The sequence below is a fragment of the Arachis ipaensis genome, chromosome B8 (assembly GCF_059453495.1).
Source record: "Arachis ipaensis isolate K30076 ecotype BB chromosome B8, ASM5945349v1, whole genome shotgun sequence".
Classification (NCBI taxonomy): Eukaryota; Viridiplantae; Streptophyta; class Magnoliopsida; order Fabales; family Fabaceae; genus Arachis; species Arachis ipaensis.
Genome location: NC_142443.1, coordinates 961,913 through 983,723, shown reverse-complemented (window position 1 = coordinate 983,723; position 21,811 = coordinate 961,913). Strand labels below are relative to the sequence as shown.

General features: G+C 35.1%; 6 protein-coding genes across 7 annotated transcripts; 3 read left to right on the top strand and 3 right to left on the bottom strand.

Annotated features, from left to right (window-relative positions):
- The first annotated feature begins 838 nt into the window (after positions 1–838).
- LOC107612229 (uncharacterized) lies at positions 839–2,202 on the top strand. Its single transcript, XM_088497293.1, has one exon. It carries the CDS (start codon positions 1,183–1,185, stop codon positions 1,873–1,875), a length of 693 nt encoding a protein of 230 aa, XP_088353419.1. The 5' UTR covers positions 839–1,182; the 3' UTR covers positions 1,876–2,202.
- Positions 2,203–3,189: 987 nt separating this feature from the next.
- Positions 3,190–8,071, bottom strand: LOC107613459 (kinesin-like protein KIN-13B). The gene is made up of 12 exons (XM_016315463.3): positions 7,622–8,071; positions 7,296–7,514; positions 6,892–7,077; positions 6,678–6,779; positions 6,246–6,323; positions 6,071–6,152; positions 5,748–5,907; positions 5,375–5,677; positions 4,894–5,112; positions 4,423–4,762; positions 3,730–3,795; positions 3,190–3,648 (listed from the first exon to the last, which is right to left on the bottom strand). The coding sequence occupies exons 1-12, from the start codon at positions 7,772–7,774 to the stop codon at positions 3,469–3,471; spliced, it is 2,088 nt and encodes a 695-aa protein (XP_016170949.1). The 5' UTR covers positions 7,775–8,071; the 3' UTR covers positions 3,190–3,468.
- A 796-nt stretch (positions 8,072–8,867) lies between these two features.
- On the top strand, positions 8,868–9,746 carry LOC107614293 (maternal effect embryo arrest protein). The gene is made up of 2 exons (XM_016316511.3): positions 8,868–9,033; positions 9,120–9,746. Exons 1-2 carry the CDS (start codon positions 9,026–9,028, stop codon positions 9,697–9,699), a joined length of 588 nt encoding a protein of 195 aa, XP_016171997.1. The 5' UTR covers positions 8,868–9,025; the 3' UTR covers positions 9,700–9,746.
- Positions 9,747–9,885: 139 nt separating this feature from the next.
- BAC2 (Mitochondrial substrate carrier family protein) lies at positions 9,886–10,886 on the bottom strand. Its single transcript, XM_088496827.1, is given in 2 exon segments — positions 9,886–10,557; positions 10,650–10,886. Coding segments are annotated over 2 exon segments (909 nt in total).
- A 751-nt stretch (positions 10,887–11,637) lies between these two features.
- LOC107610312 (acidic endochitinase-like) lies at positions 11,638–14,316 on the bottom strand. The gene is made up of 4 exons (XM_088496954.1): positions 12,987–14,316; positions 12,733–12,840; positions 12,427–12,623; positions 11,638–12,335 (listed from the first exon to the last, which is right to left on the bottom strand). Exons 1-4 carry the CDS (start codon positions 14,041–14,043, stop codon positions 12,324–12,326), a joined length of 1,374 nt encoding a protein of 457 aa, XP_088353080.1. The 5' UTR covers positions 14,044–14,316; the 3' UTR covers positions 11,638–12,323.
- Positions 14,317–15,366: 1,050 nt separating this feature from the next.
- Positions 15,367–17,633, top strand: LOC107610313 (Regulator of Vps4 activity in the MVB pathway protein). Of its 2 annotated transcripts, none has more exons than XM_016312376.3 (6): positions 15,367–15,808; positions 15,910–16,042; positions 16,147–16,250; positions 16,567–16,711; positions 16,794–16,943; positions 17,047–17,633. In XM_016312376.3, the coding sequence occupies exons 1-6, from the start codon at positions 15,768–15,770 to the stop codon at positions 17,545–17,547; spliced, it is 1,074 nt and encodes a 357-aa protein (XP_016167862.2). In that variant the 5' UTR covers positions 15,367–15,767; the 3' UTR covers positions 17,548–17,633. The 2 variants fall into 2 exon arrangements, with proteins under 2 accessions (XP_016167862.2, XP_020964108.1); XM_021108449.2 differs by having other exon boundaries at positions 17,041–17,633.
- Positions 17,634–21,811: the final 4,178 nt, after the last annotated feature.

Here is a 21,811-nt window from a genome sequence, read left to right as displayed (position 1 = left end):
TACCATTTCAAGCCAATTTCAATGATGTAGCTGATGTAATTAAAATTTCATGACTATTTTAGTGCATACAACTGGTTTGAGTTACATGCTTAACTCAAAAGAAAATACATTAATCTTACTAAAGGGTTACTGAATTTCGTGAGAAGTATGGACATGTTGAATTGATTATGTTAGACATATATCTAATCGATGGAGAGTGTAAAATGGAATAGCAGTTAGTTAAGTGATTGGACAATAATGACCCTTCTCCAAGTATACTGTATACCTAATTTTGTGAGTGAGGTCCTCATTTGGTATATCACCAAGCACAAAGACATAAGTGTCAAACCACTAATCTATAATTCTGGGATAGAATCCCAGGCTTTGTTCAAGAAAGAAACAAGTATGTATGTGGAACTACTTTTTAAGTTAACTTGATAGTTTAGCTTAAGGCATGAAGTGGTGGGTGGAGAACTTAAACACCGGCAAGTGTCAGAAAGTGACATCTCACAAAACGGAATGCCACTCATCTTATCTTGATGTCTATATAATCAAAATCAAAATTAGTCTTCACATCTCATTACTCTGTGCCAGCGTGACTCTCTTAACATTATTGGGGACCATGCCATATATGGAATTTCTCCTATAGAGACACATGCATGCTCATTAACATTAACAACTTATATACTCACTTCACGGGTTTGCTGTGTCACCATTAATCTCTCTCACTAATCATTCCCACTTTAGTATAAATAAAGTAATTAAGGCCTAATTAAGGGGTCCCAGCAATTCAAATTTAGATAAATAATAATAAGAACCTAGTACACACCCACCACCTTTAGCTTTGCATCTCAACCAATGCCACTACACTTTCAACAACACGTAGTCAAAATATCAATACAATACTTGCAAACAAATTACATCCTAAAGTTCCGAAATTAATACTCTTTTCTTTTCTTTTATGCAATTATATCTTTAACCTCAATGTAAGGATCATGTATGTAGAGAGACAGAGGGATTGAGAGGGACAAAGATCATGGGATGCTGTGGACAAACAAAAAGGTAATAAGGTTTGAAACCAACACACAGGAAACACAAACCACCCTTTATAGTACATTGCCTTATTGGCTTTCTCTTTTGGTTACTACTCTTTATATGTAACATTATTGAAGAGACTGCAAAAACTAACATATCCACAGAAAAATGCTGCCAAGAGAAACCATTCACAAGGCCAGGGTTCTGCTTCAAAAAACACTCCGAAGCTTCAAGTCTTTAGTCTCTGGAGGGTATCAAAAACTTCCCAGATCACTTTCCTTGAATCCCTTCCTCCGTCGCAGTGGCAATAATGCAAGAACTTATTACTCCAGCGACCAGTTCTACAATGAGTTCTATGATATTCTGCAGTCTGATCTCAACAGAATACGGATCAGGAATGATGACATGAGCATGATCCGTTCAAGAGAACCACCCGCACCAGCATCAGCATCAGTAGTAGAAGATGCTGCAAAAGTTGAAGAAGGAACAAGCAAGAAGCAAAGTCCATTGAAGAAGAACAAAGGGGAGACTACTACTACTACTACTACTACTACTACTCTACCATTGAAGAATAAGAAGGTGAGTAGCAATAATAATAATAATGATGCTTTGGCAAAGAAGATGAAGGAATTGGAGATGATGGATTCGGGTGATGTTGAACACGTGCTGGACATAGAAGAAGCTCTCCATTACTATTCTCGACTCACGAGTCCTGTTTATTTGGACATTGTTGATAAGTTCTTCATAGACATGCACAATGAGTTTAATGTTCCAGTTCCACAACTTCCACACTCATCTTCTGTCAGAATCAAACGCTCAAAATCCAAGGGAAGATTTGGCTCCCTATCTGGCTGTAGATAGGTGTAAGATCATATATATTAAGCTACGAATGCTTTAATTTGGTTGTTTTTTTTGTATATGAAATCTCTTTTAATTTGCTTGCTACCTGTGCCATTGAGTTCGTTTCATTTGTTTGGTTTTGAGTTCCAATTTTATTTTGCTTTTCTGGTTTTTAGTTTTTACATGTTTGAATTCATCCATCCATTAATCAATAATGAGGTGGATGAACTACAGAATCATTATTATAAGAATTTTGAGTTCTTTTATTGTTGTCATGTAACCATGTTCCGTTGATGATTGTAGTTCTAATTTGTTTCTCATCAAAGATGGTATATTGAATCTTAATAGTATAATAGAGTTTCAAAACTTTTATTTGTTTGGATATGAGTTAAGAGGGTAAACGGAAATGCATTTAAGAATGTACTAGTTTTGTAACTACCACAAAAATCTCTACTTGATATATATAGTATTATATACATATATATTATAGCTGTCATAAGATGCGACCTATGAAGAATGGAGCCCAATCAAGTTAAGACAAATCTCTTTCAGGTAACAGTAGTGACTTCAGTAAATTGTTTTTAAGATATATATATATATATATGAAGGCCATATTTTTTTTTTTTTCCTCAATAACAATGAACTAATTCAAATAGGACACAAGGTTGTATAGCAAGATCATCATCATCTTCGGCATCATTATAAGAATATTTGTTTCTTTTTTCATGGATATGGGTTCAGTGAGAAATTAAAAGTGCATAAAACAAACATGGCGGGTAAAGAGATCAATAAATTTAAAAAGACATGCATACCCTCAAAGAGAAAGTTAGTCGATGGGGACATTGGGTTGGCTCTTTTTCCTTTATTTTCTTTTCTTCCCCTCTTTTCTCTTTAATTTTCTTTTGGTGGCCATATGTATAGGGTTTCATGGGTCTAAAATTCTTTCTCCTCTAACTAATATATTTCATAATTTTTTCTTTTCACTTTAGCCATTTTTTTTAATCTCCATCAATTTCCTTGCATCCAAAATTTTATTTAAAAGAATAATATATTTTTTAAATAAAGGAAAAAACTATAACCCTATTACTTTATATTTTTTAAGAAACTCCCTATTTTACAATGCATTAGCATTCACCGTTCTAATAATAACTTTCCCCAATAGAATAATATATCACGTCTAATTAGATATCAACTACAATAATAATAAGCAAATTATTGGAGGCAATGCTTTAAAAAATGCTAACTATAATAACGGTGCGTGTTTGAACCTGAAAAAGGATTCCTAGGTTTAGCAAAAAGTACATATATCTTCAAATAACAGAATAAGCGCAAGACTATTCAATAAGTACTCCATTGATTAATTAAAGATCAATGTAGAACTTTATACATTGATACATTAGGATTATAGCGGGCGTAAAACGAATACAAGTCTACATTCTCAAAAGGGTAAAGAGAAAAATGAAGACCTTCTAATCCCAAGGGCCCAGGAGAAACCCCTAGGTGCCACCAAATAATGATGAATCACAACTATTTAAGAGTGGTACGTCATGTCACATATTCTCCAACTCAATCTTAGAAATGCATGACATGACTCCAACTATATTTCAAATGATCTTAGTAACCAGCAGATGAAACCAAAACATTATGCTCCTTTAAACGTTTCTGAAAATGTGCTAATCGGGTCTGTAACTGCATGATGCCAGCAGCCTTCTGAGAAAGAATGGCATTTAGTTTTGTTATATAATCATCCAGCTGATTCCCTGGTTGATCTGCTTCAACCAAGAGGTTCATCTCCTGTATGTGCAGCGGGGATAAACATGAGTACCAAAACACTAAAGGGCACTTCAAATTTAAATATAGAGACCATTTAAATACCTCTCTAACAATATTCATGGTCTCCTCTACTTGTGTCCGGTGAGCATTTACAAGGTCCTCTTCTTCCTGAAATAACAGCATATGCTTCAGCTAACATGAATTATATATAGAGTAAATGGTCAAATTAGTCCATGAAAGATCACTCGTTTTTCAAATTGGTCTCCGAAAATTTTTTTTAATCAAATTCGTCCTTTAAAGTTTTTAAATTAGTCATGTTAGTCTTTCCGTCACTGTTGTTGTTGATAGTGTCAAAATTTGCTAATATGACATGTTAAGTGACACTCCAAGTCTCCAACACACACCTAAGAGTTTTAATTGGCTATTGACATAATAAGTTTATGAAATTTGATCAAATCAAAACCTAATTGAGGGGAGAACTTGAAGCATTGAAATCCCTCAATTTGGGGTTGGTTTGATTTAATTTCATAAACTAATCATGTTAATAGTCAATTAAGATTCCTAGATGTGTGTTGGGGTGTCGCTTAACATGTCACATTAGCAAATTTTGACACCATCTACAAACAAAATGATGGAAGGATTAATATGACTAAGTTAAAATCTTTAAAGGACGGATTTGATTAAAAAAACCTTTCGGAGACCAATTTAAAAAACGAGTGATCTTTCAGGACTAATTGGACCTTTTACTCATTATATATATATTAAAACCATTCTCTCAGTAGCTAGAAAACTTACCTGTAAGAGTTCAGTTAAATCATCCTCTGAGTGCATCGTTTTAGGTTCAGATCTTGGAAGATCCTTCCATTTGACCTGACCACTAGGTTTCTTTAATTTGTCTTCAGTTGTAGCATATGATTCCACCTTTCCATTATTCTTCAGCGATGGTTTCACCTCCTCGTAGTAATCTTCAGGAGGACTGAAATCATCTCCATCATTTTCATCCTGCCATACCTCAGTTGTGCGATCCTCATAGGCTGATGCAGAAGACAATGGAACCGTGGTTGATTCTTTGAGGTTGATATTAGAAGATAAAACATCTTTCTTGGCATTATTCCCTTTTGACAGGCTCTTCACCCTGGGATTTTTCATTCATTTTTGTAATGGTGAAAGCATTAGTTTTCTGTTATCCAGCTGAAGGAGTAGGGGATATGAAACTAGATTTACAAAATTAAAATCTACTTTAGAGTATAGAAGATTCACCATTACCTGTCAGCATATCTTAATGTATTTAAAGTATGTTCACATGAACCAGAGCTTGGTGATATGCAAGATATCATAACAGTGCGCGAATTGCCAACAAATGAATCCCTCAAGACTTCAGTCAGTTTACTGCCTCTGAAAGGGATGTGCCCCTGATCATTATCAAGAGCTCTTATGCATTCCTTTAAGGCGAGTAAGCTTTTATTGATCTCAGCACCTTCTATTCTGCATCATATAATAATTTGAGGCAACCAGCGAAACAAGTTCATTAGGCTAATATATAAGAGTTATGCCTACAAGTCATCACAGAGATATATTGAAAGAAAAGAAGAAAGGAATACAGTAGCTAATTTAAGATGATACTAATAATAACTATATAGCCATCTATGTTTAATATAGTTTTGTTGTTTAAATTTCTTAGGAATTTCTTTCATAATTACTTATTTAACCTGAGATAACTAACAGCATAATTCATATTAAATTATACCTTGTTTGTTTGTCATTATCCGTGGTATCTGCTCCACGTTCACTTCCGGCAAGATCAATGAAGGAGAGCTTGCCAATGGGGCGGGGAGGTTTGGATTCATTGCCATCAATCAACTTCTTGATAGCAAGCTGAAGTATTGCATGTGACCGTGAAGATTCCTCGTTTGCACCTGTGGTGCCCGTACTTCTTGTGGCGTTTCCTTTTTCAATCAGTTCTTTGATTTGTTCTACGTCTGCTACTCGGTACTCTTGCAAACCCACAATGCAAACTTTCTGCTTACCATCCTCCCTCATGCAAAGTTTTCTGCAGAAGTACAACGTTAGCCCTCAAAATCACAGATTAGGGGGTCGAAACAAGAAGGTATTTAACTTACTTTCGGTCATTAAGGAGATCAAAAAGCTTCCCACCATAGATTTCAAAGAAACTCACAAACAGTTGATAACCTTGATTTCTGTAAGTATGATACATTAATCTCAAAATGTCCCTGGATGCTTTAAGTGGCAGTGGCTTCATAGTGTAAGTTTTTCCACTTCCTACATAAGCAGAAGACGGTATTTAGAAGTTACAATTGGGAAAAAATTATAGCGACCAGAACAGAGCTTGCATTTGCAGTTGCAATTGCCATAAAATATGACTGCCAGTGCCATCAGTAGGCCGTAACAGCAATTATTTCAAAATTGAGAGCCTTATAGTTACCCGTTTGCCCGTATGCAAAGCAAGTTGCTTTAGTACGTTCAAAGATTATTGGAACAATGGGCTCCACTGTTTCACGATACACCTAAAGAAATGAAAAGATTAAAATAAAAGTTAGTATTGACATAGATTGTCACTTCATTTATTTTAACTGGACATATAACTACATTATAGTTACCTCATCATTTGTAACCTCCTCGTTTAAGACAGCATCAAACACAAATTCATGCTTCTCCACATACTGAGTTAGGTCAACCTATAAAACATTAAGCATATAGATTTTAAGAGCTCAAAGAAAAACAAGACATCTACTACATTATTATGCCAAAATCTTTATATGAGAACTAACAAGGGAGGAAGTCCTGGCATTCTGGATAAATATTATTATTATTATGGTATTATGGTAATTGATATAGCGAAGCTAAAAAATATCTTAGTTACTAAAATAAGCATAGAATCATTTTCTATTTTGAACACATTGGCCGAACCATATTTGATTTCTTAGCTCACAACTCACTATTGTCATTTAAGGCAACTTAATCTTATTCTAGAACTTAAGGACAACCATACCGCATTGGAAGCATTGATTGCTAAAGCCAATTCCACTCACCTTCAGTTTAGTCTCATGCACCGTTAATGAATTGGAATATGTCTCTATAATGTCTTCCTCATTCTTTGCTAATTCCTTCTTATTTAATGGTCTCTTTCGAACCTGGAAAAATTGCAAAAGACAACATTAGAATTTAGAAAATATTAAAACTAGTGCTCTATCTTTCCATCCATCTATATACAAATTAGAAAGAATTCATTGTGAGAGAACCTACCACAACTTTGATCTTTGCTACAGAACTTGATTTTTCTTTGTCAACAGGAAAACTTTTCAAGACGTTTTCAGGAGCACGACCTCTGTTAGTCTGTTTGCCCATCATATAAGGTTCAGAATCATCAGAGCTTCTATAACGGGAAGGTTTATACAAGGAGTTGCCATCAAATGCATTTGTTGCTGGAATCTAGCAGGACACACAAATTACAAGCAAAATTTAAGCAACATTTCTCATGTGCATCTACTTACATCACAAACAGAAGATAATTTAAGATTTCATATATCTAAAACAAATCCAATCCTATACTAGATTAGGAACGCTATTAAAAGTAGCATCATATGGACAATCTTCAAAACATTAAATATGTGTGAAAACATAAAATAGAAAATTATTGAAATAATAACCTCGGGAATAAGCTCAGTGTCAAAAGAATGCAGATCCAACAGGCCGGGGCTGAAATCGCCAGGCGAATCCTCGTCATTCTTCTTCTGCGTGGAAGCACGGTAATTACCCGGAGGGGTTGAAGGCTCCATGTAGAACTCATTTCCTCCATTGAAGCTCCTCTGCGCATTCCTGTACATTCTCCCACCTCCTTGAGCTCCTCCGCCATAGAAGTTATAGTCCTGCTCCCGTTCCAAATCAAGGTTCAGCACCACGAGATCGTAAGCTGATCATCACGGATAGAGTGAAACAAATAGAAAAAGAGCAAAATGAATGATAAGATCCGAACCTGTAGCGGAGGAATGTTATTGGATTGAAGGTGCTGAAGGCCAGCGGATTGAAGCCACCTGCTATTGGAAGATCCGTCGAGAAAGTTGTCGGAGTACTGACGCTGATGGTGCACCCCCGCCGTACCAGATCTCTGCCTACCTCCTCCGTTCATCTTCCCCTCACTCGTCACTCGCACAATGCAGAAATCAGATCGGAAGGATCCTGAAGCAGAACCGTCAGCTCCAACTTGCAGAGTTTTGAACAAGTGAAGCAAGTGGTGTTAGTGAAATGAGCAATGAGCAATGGGAACTTGAGATTGAATTTTTTTTGAAGAAGGGAGAGAAAAGAGACCAGGCTCTCTCTCTCTAGATTGGCACGTGCCAAGTTGAACCGGCGTGTGACTACGAAAGACTGGGAGCATGGAAGAGAGTGAGGGAGCTTGGTGCTAGTAGAAACGACGCCGTAACATGGCGAGTAGGGCCTCCGTGTTGTTTTGATTTTTGAACAAATGCCGTCCCACATGGGTGGGGACCACCTGTATCGTTGCGCGCTTGGCTTCACATTCAAAATTTTTGCTACCTTCCACGAGATATTGCCACGTGGCATCTTTAAGGCTTTGGGTTTGGCATTCCGGGTAGCATACAACAATTCACGGCGCTGCAGTGTGTTCTGTTTGGGCCCACTGGCCCATGTTTTCCGGCCCTTTCTCCTTCTTTCATAGCCTGGCCTGTCTGCTATATCCGTTTTTATTTTTAGTTTTTACTAATTCTCATCCTCAATCATAATTTTAAACCTCTTTTCTCTCTTTTGTTAATAATCGTTTGTTCTGGTCAGATGACTTGTTATTTTTGGACAGAAATTCCATATTGCATTAATCAAATGTTTAGGTAGAAAGAGGCAAAACAAGAAGCTAGAACTAGAAGAAGTTAATGGTTTGGTCTGATTATCCCCACAAAGTTTCAAAGCCCAATATCTAGTGGGCTAGTAGCTGTATCAGATAAAAAGAAAAAAATAAGGTCCAAAAAGAAAATTTCTGTGATTTTTATTAGTTATCGGTTATTATCGCCGAGCCAAGATGCTAACTGGTAACTGCTAAGTAATGGATGTGGGATATGGGCATATGGCAGTAATGAAATCATTTATTGCCACCAAAAATGTTGTCGTAAACGTGTCATGATAGAATATTGGAGCACATCGTACTGTACGAGAGAGAGAGAGAGAAGGGTAAGTTACCTTTTGAAGTTGAGTTTACCTAAAACTAAAAACGCTTCTTTGAACATTGATTTCGAAAAGGAAGGAAAGCAACTGCCAAAAGCAAGACACTAATAAAGAAAACGAAAGCATCTTCCTCTTCCCACCCAAGCAATAATTATTAACCCTAAACCCCTCCGAACTAAACTTCTTCCTCATTGCATCGCCATTCATGGACGAGTATCTAATTTTTCTCTTCCTTCTTCGCTTCACATTTCTTAATTTCCTTTCAATTAAAGTAAATTGAGCTGTTTTTTGTTTCACAGATCACAGGAATATCCAAAGGATTACTACTCGAACGCGCAGACGGTGAGAGTGCCGTCTTCTTCCAGCTCATCGGCGACGACGAGCGTGCACGTGACGGCACTGGACGGTCTCGTTAACGTCAACTCGCTCTTCACCATCGCCGTGTTCGTCGGCCTCTCCCTCACCACGCCGGGACAGCGCAGCCTCGAAAATCGTTCCTCGTGCGACGCCGGCGTTGACATCGCCAAGAAGCTTCTCGTCTTCGAGGTTGTTTCCTTCAGCTTCTTCCTGTTCTCGTCTCTGGTGGCGCAGGGACTCAAGCTCGCCCTCAACCTCCTCAACAGCAAGGAGGTTGATGATGCTTTCCGTGCACACATCAACCTCAAGGTGCTCCGTTTCGGTATGCTTGGCTCCGCCATCGGCTCCGTCATGGGATGCCTCTTCTTGGTTCTTTCAATGGTGAATGTCATCGAGATCCGCCTCGGGATGCTCTCTTGTGGCAGCAAGTCCGCCTCCCATGCCGTTGCCGTCATGGTTGTTTTGGTCTCCTCTGCTCTTTTGGTTTATATCTCCACTGCGATCTATGCTTTTACTCATTGATTGATTGAAATTTGAATGAATGAAATGCTTTCTCTCTTTAAATGGAATGGCTTCTAACTTCTATTATAAGTTTTGTAATTTATATTTGGTATGCTTGAATCAGTTGAATGTTTGGATAAAGGGAAAATTCTAGAAATGAAGAATTAATCAGTGAAATGAAAATCACATTGCTGAATTTTTGTGAGTTTAGGACATTTGAATGGTTCAGTTACTATTAAAGAAGCACCTGAGAGTAATCTCATAAGCTGAAAACACAGCACCATTCACTATGAAAGCTCTAGCAACAGCTGTTCCTAAACCTCGCCACAACACAACATAGCCTTCCTCTTTTATGCTCTTTTGGAGACAATCTAGGATACCATTGTATTTAGAAGAATGAAGTGTTTGAGCCTGGATTCTTGTCTTTATAACATCTAAAGGGTAGCTGAAGATCCAGCTAGATACCCCAGCTAATCCCCCTGCTACCAGCATAGTATTCAAGCTTTCCTCAGAACTTTTTCTGCAGCCAGGGTGAAGTAGTTCCCTTGCATATTCGTATGTCCAGAAGTACAAACCATGTGCAGGTGCATCTCTCAACACAGTAATGCTGAGTCCTCTGTAAATTCCGCGGAAACCTTCGGTTTTCAATATGTTCTTAGCAACCTTTATGGGACCCTTTTCGGCTTCAGATAATTGGCTTGTGTCGCGCACCTGAAGGCGAATTTTCACCAACTCAATAGGGGAAAGCAGTATGCTTTGGAGAGCACCGGTACCAACTCCTCCTAAAGCAACAGCCTTAAGAGAAGGAGGGTCATTAAAGGAAACTGGTGAGCAAAATGCTCTTGACAACACTGCATAACTTTGGAAAACCATAGCGTTCTGCAAAATGAATAGCAAAGCAATAGCTTTGATTAAACAGAATGAGGAAATGCTGTTTAAATACAGTTGTGGAATGGATGTGAAAAGTTGACCTGAAAAGTGACAGAAGCCAAAGGTGCAGCCATGCCGCGGTAAAGAGAAGTTAGTCCTTCCTTGGCTACCACGTTTCGAAGGATGGTGATAGCGGAGCCGGCTCTTGAATTCTGCTGCTGCAAGATTCGGAGGGTGTCCAAGGGGTAACCGGAGATTATACCGGCAATGCCACCAATGCCTCCTGCCACAAACTCTTTCCCGGAACTGCTAGCAAGAAATTCTGGCCAGAAATCCATCGTCACCCTTTCTTTCACTGATCAATTTCAGAATTCCTAGTACAGATGGAAAAAAAGAAACACACAATAGCCTTAACCTATGTTGAAACAAACCAAAAGCCTAAGTTTGTTGTTTTGGCCTCATTTAATCTCAGTTGGGAACACAACTAATACATTAGATTACAGCCAACAATATCTAAACACTAAAATCCAGAGTTGGTGTCTCCATAAACTACCATGTTCAAGTGTTCCTAAACCATCTTCCTGTTGAGCCCCCAAATAAAAAATTGCACGCTTTCCCCTAATGTGTCACACTATTAATTTCTTGTGACATTAGAATATGTTAACTACACATAAATTTGGAAATATATTTTGTTTTTAAAGCAGATACTGAACAATTATGGTATTCCCTTTATGCCATTTTTAGAAATTTAATATTCATTTTTATATGATATTAATGTAAAAGATATTATACCTTATTCTAAAAGACAAAAGATTTTTATTTTTTTTTTGTCCACAGTATTCCTAAATTCGGCAGGTCAAGGACTGGCCAATGTGTTGTTACATGCATAAGGCGGAATTCGAATCCCCGATACTTATTTAAGTAGACTAGTGAGCTAACTATTAGACTAACCAAGTTAGTTAATAAATTTTATTGCCAATGTTTGATCTTACTAAATTTTAATTCATTTAATTTGGTCAATCTAATTAATTAACATAATCAATATATGTCAAATAGTACAAGATGATCATCTAATTAACTGACGCATAATATACAAGTTGAGAATTGAAACTCCTTGAACTCGACTAAATCTCTAAAGTGGTTATTCATATTCACGATTTTCATCATTTTAGCCTCTCAAAACTAAAATTCACTATATTAGTCTTCAAGATTCAATTATGGGCACTATATTGGTCTTTAGACTCTTTCTAACAGAGTTAGCAAACGAAATGCTGAGCTGGTTCTGACTTGTCACGTTAGACTAAATAATGTTGTTTTGTTTTGGCGCTTAAACGAGACAAAAACAAGAAGACGAAGAAAAGTTTATATAATGTACAAACCATTTTATTTCCTCTCATTTTTTCAAAACGACCTCATTTTTGTCTTGTTTAAGCGCTAAAACTAAACAACATAATTTAGCCTTTGTGTCTAGCGTGGCAAATCAGAGTCAGCTTAGCATTTTGTGCGTTGGCTCAACGCCGATAAAGATCCAAGGACTAATATAATGTCTGAAGTTGAATCTTAAAGACTAGTATAGTGAATTGAATGAGACTAAAATGATAAAAACCGTGAATCTCATAAACTACTACATGGTGTTTGATCCCTGCAAAGAGATCTCAACTTTGATGGATACACTAGTGCTGAACTTCATGGTGAAGAATGGTGGTCGCTTTAGGTGAGCAAGATCAATTGCATCATTTTAGAGCAAACAAAAACATCTTCCATAGTTGGTTTGTCTACTGCACAATCTTGTACACACAACAAAACAGAAATGAGTTGATGTAAATATGCATGGAACACACATTAATAAGTACAATTGTGTTAGGACTCCCAACATACCTTATAAACAGGACCAAAATCACCCTCTCCCACCTTATTAATGGATGAGAAATTGTTTGAGGCTGCAATGTTGCTTTCAAAACTGAATACTTTCACCTCATTACTTGTCCTTTTTTCTAGTTTGATGTTTTCTGTTTTGTTTGGATTCACTCCATTGGGTTCAGTAAATGATATCTTTTTGTCCAATTTTCCATCCACTATTATTGATATGAAAAGAATGATAACAACATGTAATTAGAGAATCACAGTAAATGATAACACTATTTTAAATTATTAATTATGTTGGAACTTGGAAGTTGAAACTACCTTGTGATTTATCTTTTCTCCTTGAGACACAACATAAGCAGAGGATAAAACATGTTATTGCAAATGCTGCTCCAACCCCAACGATAAGCCATATCCACCATTTGTTTGCTGACAAATACAAACAAGTCCATAAAACAATTGGCATTCTTTGCATACATTTTCATCTTACCTAAATGAAATGCTAAATTTTCACTTCTAGAGATACTTAACAGAACAAGGACTCTGCAGGGTTTGAAGTTTGAACCTGATCATACCTTTGTGTTCATCATTTCCTCTGCATTCAGTATTGTTCTGTTGTGTGCAAGAAAAACTTCTGATGTAGTTGCTGTATCCAGTTTGTTTATCATAGTATGTTGTCCACAGCATCACACCTCCATAGTTAGGTGACTTCCTTATGACAGGTAGAATGTCTGTTACCAACACATTAACTGGAACATAGCCATTGCTTGCAGCTTCACGAGACGCCGGTAATCCCAAAAAGACTTTCCCATTTTTCACAGATTTAGTCCATTGATTCCAAGAGTTCAACAAATTGTTGACATCACCATCTTCATATTCACAACCAGGATTGTTGTAGAACTGGATCCAAACATAGTCAAAAATCTCTGTGGAAAGTGCAATGCCAAGTTCAGCATCAGGAAATGGACACTGAGGTGCTGCACTTAGGTAAACCTTTCTTGCCTGCGTGCTATGCGACTCGAGGTAGCGCGCGAGCTCCTCCCAGTGTTCTGGTGGCGAAATCTCAATGTCAAAGTCAATTCCATCTAACACAGCATCCCCTAACGGACGCGACGAGGGAGATGACTTGCCACCCAAGAAACTGTTCCACAAGTAATCAGAAACATTCTTGGCATCATCAGAGGAAGCTAGGCTGTAATTCCCATCTGCTCCTCCAATTGAGAGCAACACTTTGATCCCTTGCATTTGGCAATTCTTTATGTCTGTGCTCAATGTTCTGCAACCATCCATAAGAGGGTCACAGTGACTTGCAAGATTAATGGTAGGTACTGTTCCATTTCCAAAATTGTTCAAGAAGGCTAAGATCACATAGGAGTATTTTCCTGTTGAACATGTTTCTGTTAAGGTACCTTCTCCATCATTTTGACCCCAGTAAATGGCAATATCATTGTTTGAATCTGCTACAGAGTTTTCAAGCAGTAGAAGGAATAACAAGGAAGAGTGAAGAATTCTTTTAATCATCTTTGTTTCTGTTTTATCAACACAATATCTTCTAATCCACATTACTAATAAGGTAATAAACTTTATAATATCGTTTGATTTTGAATGATACATCATTGAACCAATCGTCATGTTTTATATATCTTTTGAGGCCGGCAATAAAATTCATCAAATAAGAACATGAGTGCCAACTGCCAAGTAGTATTTAAGTTAATGTTTCTCTCTTTTTTTTTTTCCATAAAATATTAGTAAAAGTGGATTAGATCGATGATTGGTTGATTCTTGCTGGCATCTAAAACTATGTTTTGATAAAGTGACAGAAAATTTTGCCTAAAAGGGTATATAATTCAGAGAATAATATTGCATAACGTGAGAGAAATAAATTAAGAATAAAGAGCAGGTAAAGTAACTCGAGAATTTTTCAAACTTTGAAACTTTAAATAACTGAATATATATCCATCACTTCTAACTTTATCTATTTGAGGGATTCAATTCAATCAAATTCAGATAATGAATGAATGAATATGCAATGAACCCCACACTTGGCAGCCTCAATTGGACACGAAACTTTGGCAATGCCAAATGCCTCACTCTTGTCATTGAATATTCTTTTCCTTTTAGCTTTCTCTGCCAGCAACCTAACAATTATTATATTCGTTTTTATCTGAAAGAATATATTATAAGTGGGTAGGGAATACAAGGCAAAGTAGATAAATTCATTCACATAATAATATAATATCTATCTGAAATTAAAGTTAATTCTTATTTTTTTAACCAATAATTTTTAATAAATAACATAGATAACAAATTAACAGACTGTATACCACATTGTCCTTGAAGCATGGCCATTTCGCTGCGTATCGAACATATTTCAAGTACTCATCAATAGTCGTCCAATATATGTATATGCTATATTCAATCGTATCTTAATAATAAAAAAAATATTAGACATATTTAGACGCACCTAAATATTATTACATATATTTTTAAAATTAATTTAAAAATAGCATATATAATTATTTATTAAAATAAAAAATTTAAATATTTTATAAATAAAAATAAAACATTAAAAATAATTAAAAATTAATTTATATTTTAATATAAATAAAATATCAAAATATTATTATAATTTATCTAAAAAATATTCTATATTTTATATATATGAGTATCCTATATCTTATAAGATTTTAAAATTCATATATTAGCATGATCCGTATTATAAGTCCAGTATTAGAGTCAGTGTCCGTGCTCATAAGTAGTCATAAATTAGTATTAAACTCCAAAAACTAAAAATAAAATAAAATAAAATTCACAACTTCATGCACTAAATTCTTGTCCGTATGTACTTGTTTCCTTGCGACTCATCAGGTGGCGGCACAAAAAATTTGTGTGTTTGACTTAGAAAGCGAATAAAGAGAGGCACGTATCTAAGCAATGAAGAATCTCAGCAGCAACTTTAGGATCCTGAAATACACCTGGCACTTACTTGTTCATTCTCTCATTCATTCTTTTCTTCCTTTTTTGCGAAATTATTGTAGATTCTCTCTACTGAATAGTGACCATTTCCATCTCTCTTTCTCTGTTACGTTTTGCATTATATTTCCCTTCTTGATTTTCCATTTTTCTTGTTATCAAGCAAACACCTATTTTTAGCTTTCTATAACCAAGCCAGCCATTTCTTTTTCTCTCTCTCTTTCTTTCTTTGTGGCTTTAGGTTCTCTCTCATATTCTGGATTTTTGGAGGAGCTTCTTTCATGCATGCATGCACGCTGGTTCTTGTTACAACTTGATCTTTCTTTTGCTCTTTTCAATAATCACGTTATCTCTTTAGATTCTCGGGGACAAAAGAAAAAAGAATGCTTGAGAGGATGTTCAAGAAGAAAGTCTATTCAAAATGGTAAACAAATTCGACAATGGTTTTGTGCTTAATCTTTCTGCTACCGTTTAATTTGCCCCTGATTATGGTGCTAATCTGGATTAATTATATTTTGGCAACAGCAAAGCTTATGCGAGATTAACAACGACGAGATTAGAGACCATACGGAAGAAGAGGAACGCAGTTGAGAAGTTTCTTAAGAAAGACATTGTAGACCTTCTTAGCAGCAACCTTGACTACAATGCATATGGAAGGGTAATTTAGTCATTCTCATCATTCATCATCATCATAATACATTGTTATTAATTAATGATTAATGATTAATTCCTATTTGATTTGAATATTTGCAAATGGAACAGGCTGAAGGGCTTTTGGTGGAGCAGAATATGTCATCTTGCTATGAACTAATTGAAAAATACATTGAATGCATTTTGGATCATGCTAAAGACCTTTATGATCAGGGGTATGTTCTGTTTTATTTACTAATTTCTGCTACATTATTTGCACCATTTAGAGAAATTCTTATAATAAACTCGCCCTATGTTACATAGCCGATCCCAAGCCCGGAAAAATAAAAAAGGTTGTTAGGCCTGTGATAGCGAATGTAAAACTGCGTCGCATCCCAATGCATGACCACGACTCAATGACATATTTGGATCCATGTAGGGTTGTGTTAGGGCTGCCACATGCAACTTAAAATTTTGTGGTATCTTTGATTCATGTTAAGAATGTAGCTAAGTAAGGGAAATTCTTAAATGAATGTTTTTATTTATTAACAGAGATTGCCCTGAGGAATGCAAGGAAGCTATACCTTCATTGATATATGCTGCAGCAAGGTTTTCTGATCTGCCAGAACTGCGCGATCTCAGAACTTTGTTTACAGCCAAATATGGTGCTTCCCTTGAACCATACCTAAGTAAAGAGGTAAGAAAGTAATTAATTATTGTTCACAACCATTGAGAATGTCTTAGTTTCTACCACTCACTTGAACATTTAATTTGGTCAGTTTGTTAAAAAGTTGAGGAAAGATCCCCCTTCAAAGGAAATGAAGATTCAGTTATTGAGTGATTTAGCAAAAGAGTTCTCTATACAATTTGATAGCAAGGCTTTAGAACAAAAACTTCACTCACTACCACCACTTTCTGTGTCACATGAAGTAAGCAACTTAACCTTCACTTTATTTATTACAACTATAAACTATTACATTGCTTGCTACCAATCTTATATAATATATACTAATAACAAGTCACTAGTTTCAGGGAAAGGCTAAAGATGATGCAGGAAAGAATGATACTGAGAAGAGTAATGATGGCAGCAAAATCTCTAATAATAAGGGTTCGGATGAAGATGGTAGCAACAAGAGGAGGACATTGTCCTTTAATGTTGTACCACCACCTTATTATGTGACACAAAAAAACAATGCAGAAAACATCATGGTGTATGATAATAATAATAATAATAATAATAATAATAATAATAATAATAACACAGCAACAGCAGTAGCAACGAGTGAAAAGGATTCATCAAAGCCAAAACCAAGATCAATGAGGAGGATCAAGCCTAATCCGCCACCGTATGATAATGGGCAGAGCATTATAAGAAGAACTATATCGGATTCATGTGACACTAAAACAGAAACAACAACAACTACTTCAAATCCAGTGGGAAGATCAACTTCCTTGAGTTCTCATCCAAGGCTACCCGATTATGATGACATTTCTGCTCGTCTTGCAGCTCTTAGACGCGCACATAACCATTAGGATATACATTTTTTGATGCGTGTGTTAGACTTCACATACTAAATGCAACAAATTATGATGATCAAATTATAGATGCAGGATTTAATGTTGATCAATTACTATTATTATTAGTGTATACTTTTCTTCCCCACAAATTATCAAGAACACGATATTATTCACAATACAAAATAATTTACGTTAATATTATACCCTCTAATAATATATTACAAAGTAATATGACTTTTTTAATAAAAAAAATATAGGGAGCCAAATAAGAAAAAGTATTCTTTTTAAAAATGAATTATTTTTTTTTAAATGCTAATATTACTTTGTTTTTTAAAAAAAATAAGTAAAAGACGTTTTTAATATTTAAAAATTAAAAAAAAATTATCTACATATAAAATAATTTTTGTCAATTAAAATTTAAAAGAAAAAAAAATTTTAGAAGTCAATTCAAGACTCATATATTATAGATCCTTACATTTGTTTAGATGGATGAGTGAATTCACTACTCCATTGGTTTTATAGACTGGACAATTATACGGTAAATTATTGATGAATGCAATAATTAGAAAAACATTGTAGTAATTTAAAAGTTAGAGTGACTAATTAGAAGCATGACTGCATGAGTAGTGATGATTGGAATCAAGTGCGGGTATTCCTTGTGAATAAACATACTCCTTCAAAACCATTGGGCCGGTCCCTTACGGCCCAAAATGAGAATGGAGCGGCCCAAAGGATACCATCTTATGCAGAGGCAAGTTTGCGTGGTGGACCGGTGGTAGAAGAATGCAGATGGAGGAGGAGCACGTGATGAGCGAGGTCCACTTAGGATGCCCACCTGGTCTTTCAGATTCTCATATTTCTTGACCAAAAAAAAAAAATCCTCATATTTCAACATTCACCGTTCGTCTTGTTCCGTTTCCACAGCGCAAAGAATTATATGTCTTAAAAATATAATTTAATTAATATATGTCTTAAAATTATATATTAAAATGATTATTATTAGTAAAAATTTTAATCTTTACTTTAATAAATAAATAATAAATGTTCATACCCTGGCCCAACGTTAAGGCTCAGGATCCAAGTAAAAAGGTCCAACCTAAAAGAGTTGAGCCTCACCTTACACCAAACCAGACACTACGAAGTCGGTGATCATCACGACTTGCTCTAGAGAAGTCGAAAAAGGGGATTAGCTGGCAGATAAACCCTCCTTCCAGGATAACTGCTCCTAGAATCTCTTTAACCACTTCCAAAAGTCATATCTCAACTTCCCTAAGATAAAGGGATGGTTACTCCCCTTAAAAGGTGGAACTACTCCAACGGGTGGTTATTGGTTCACCACTATAAATATCCTGACACTCTTCACGTATCTCTAAGTCCAATACTCTCTAGACCTGTTTTGCTCCCCTTGCTGACTTTGGCATCGGAGTGTCTTTGCAGGTACCATTCCCTATTCTCTTACAAACAAGTCGGACGGAGCCTTGGATCGTCAACCCACTTACAGACCTCCTCTTTCAGACGATTGGACCAACCAATACAGTCCAGTCCATTAATTTCCGGTTACCCATCGGAACAATAAATATATTAAATAAAATTTTATATTTTATATTTTTTATACAAATTTTATTAATTAATATTATTATTAATATGTGCACTTAGAACGAAATCACAATGTTAACTAAATTTAAATTAAAAAACTTTAAAATATTACTCCTTTAGAGCAACTCCAATAGTTGCTTTTTTGGAGTTCCTGATACTGTTCACGTCAGTAAAAATAAGAACTAACCATTGGAGTGAGTTGAGAAAAAATGCTTTCTCTTGGATCAAGAAAGGGAGTCCCTCTGAATGGGGACTCCTATTGTTCAATAATTATATAAAATAAATAATTATATAAAATTTTAATTAATTAAATAATTATATTAAATAATTAAATAATAATTAATTTAGTAATAATTATAATAAATAATTATATTTTTATTTAATTAATAATTTATATTAATTATTTAAATAATAATTAATTAAGTAATTAAATTATAATTAATTTATTAATAATTATAATAATTAATTAGATTAAATAATTAAATTTTTATTTAATTAATCATTTATATTAATTATTTATATCATAATTAATATTAAATATTATTTATATTATTATATTAAATTATAATTAATTAAATTTACTTACATTAAAAAATACATTTAATTTTTACACTTTATAAAATAAATTTTAGTTGGATTGGTTATTTTTATTTTTAAAATTTAAAATGCTAACTACATTATTAAAATTAGCAGTTGTAAAATTAGCCGTTGAAAACTTTAATTAGTGTAATCTCGAATTATATATTATGTATTATTGTTATATATAAATTTATTTAATATTAATATCTTTTAATAGTGAATTATTTTTAAATTTAAAAATTTAAATAATATTATTGAAAAAAATTAATTATATTAATTTTAAGTATTTTAATTAATTAATTAAGTGGGACCACAATAGGGACTAAAGTTAGTTCCTCCTAATGGAGAAGAAAGAGATGCTTTGAGTTCCTATTTACTGTTTATGACGCAAAAGCTGATGTGGAGTTACTTTTTATGACAGGTGGACCATAAATAGGGATTGAGATGAGTTGCTTACTGGAGATGGTCTTAAAATATCTGAGAATGGCTCTACCTTATCCATTACTGCGTCTGTTGCACTGTGCATCAATCCCTAATTTTGCCCAAAACTTTAAACCCATCTGCACTCATTAATCTCATTCCTTACTACTCGACTTATTTTCTTTAGTGCCAGGGTGTTTCGGTGAGTCAATTGTTCCGGAACGTTTTGATTCGATTTTTTATTTATTTTATCTCTTTTTTTATTTATTTTTTCTAACAAATATAAATTGTATACTACTATTGACCCAGAAATAAAAATAGTGAGAGTGACCTTTTTTGTTGAGAGATAGATTGGAGCAATTGGATTTTGATCCTAAAAAGCATTCTCCTGAGTATAACCCCATACTTTAGCATATACCCACTGTTTTGTCCGCGCCTCCTCCAGAAAAGCATTGCATTGGAAATCCATTGCCGGCTCCAGACAAAGAATCGAGTGGAGTTCTTTTTTCCCGTCTCTTTCTCCACTATTCGAATATAGTATTACTTTCGGCTGCTTTAGCAGGTTTGTTTTTGGAAATTCATACCCATCATATGGCCGACGCCATTGTAAGATACTTCGAAGCGGAAGAAACAACGGGAGGCCCACGGATGACAGGTAACGAGACGGCACAACAGAAATCATGGCAGAGAACCCACACTCTCTCCGGGCAACTAGCGAGACTTCTGGCTATGCTAGTGCCCTGTGTTATATAGATTATTTTTTTATCAATAATAGGTTTATTATTGTAATTATTTTTTAGTGAGAATACATAAAGAGTATATAGTATATAAGGTGTAATAACTCAACAAATATTTTCTAAGAAAATTTTTCGTGTAATTATTTTTTAGTGAGAGTACATAAAGAGTACATAGTATATAAAATATAATAACTTGACAAATATTTTTTAAGGGAATTTTTTATTCTCTTCAAAGAACTTATTTTTCTCCCTCTCTTAATCCTTCTGTTTCATAAAACCACCAATATCACACCTTGAAAAACTTAAGGCATTAGATTTTCTTTATGGTGCGATGAGCGTGAAGAGCAATCAAACTGTGAATCAAATTAAAAAAAAATTGTAAATTGAGATTCAATCCAATTTTGCCATCTTCTTTCTATCTCTAATTTTTCATGAGAGGCTCTATCTCAGTGGGAGTATCCATTGTTTTGCCCGCGCCTCCTCCAGAAAAGCATTGCACTGGAAATCCATTGCCGGACGAAAAATCGAGTGGAGTTCCTGTTTCCCGTCTCTTCCTCCACTATTCGAATATAGTATTGCTTTCGCTGTTTTAGCAGGTTTGCTTTTGGAAATTTATACCCATCGTATGGCCGACGCCATTGTAAGATACTTCGAAGCGGAAGAAACAACGGGAGGCGCACGGATGGCAGGTAGCGAGACGGCACAACAGAAAATCACGGCAGAGAACCAGCACTCTCCCCGGGCAACTAGCGAGACTTCTGGGTATGCTAGTGCCCTATGTTATATAGATTATTTTTTTTTATCAATAATAGGCTTATTATTGTAATTATTTTTTTAGTGAGAATACATAAAGAGTATATAGTATATAAGGTGTAATAACTCAACAAATATTTTCTAAGAAAATTTTTCGTGTAATTATTTTTTAGTGGGAGTACATAAAGAGTACA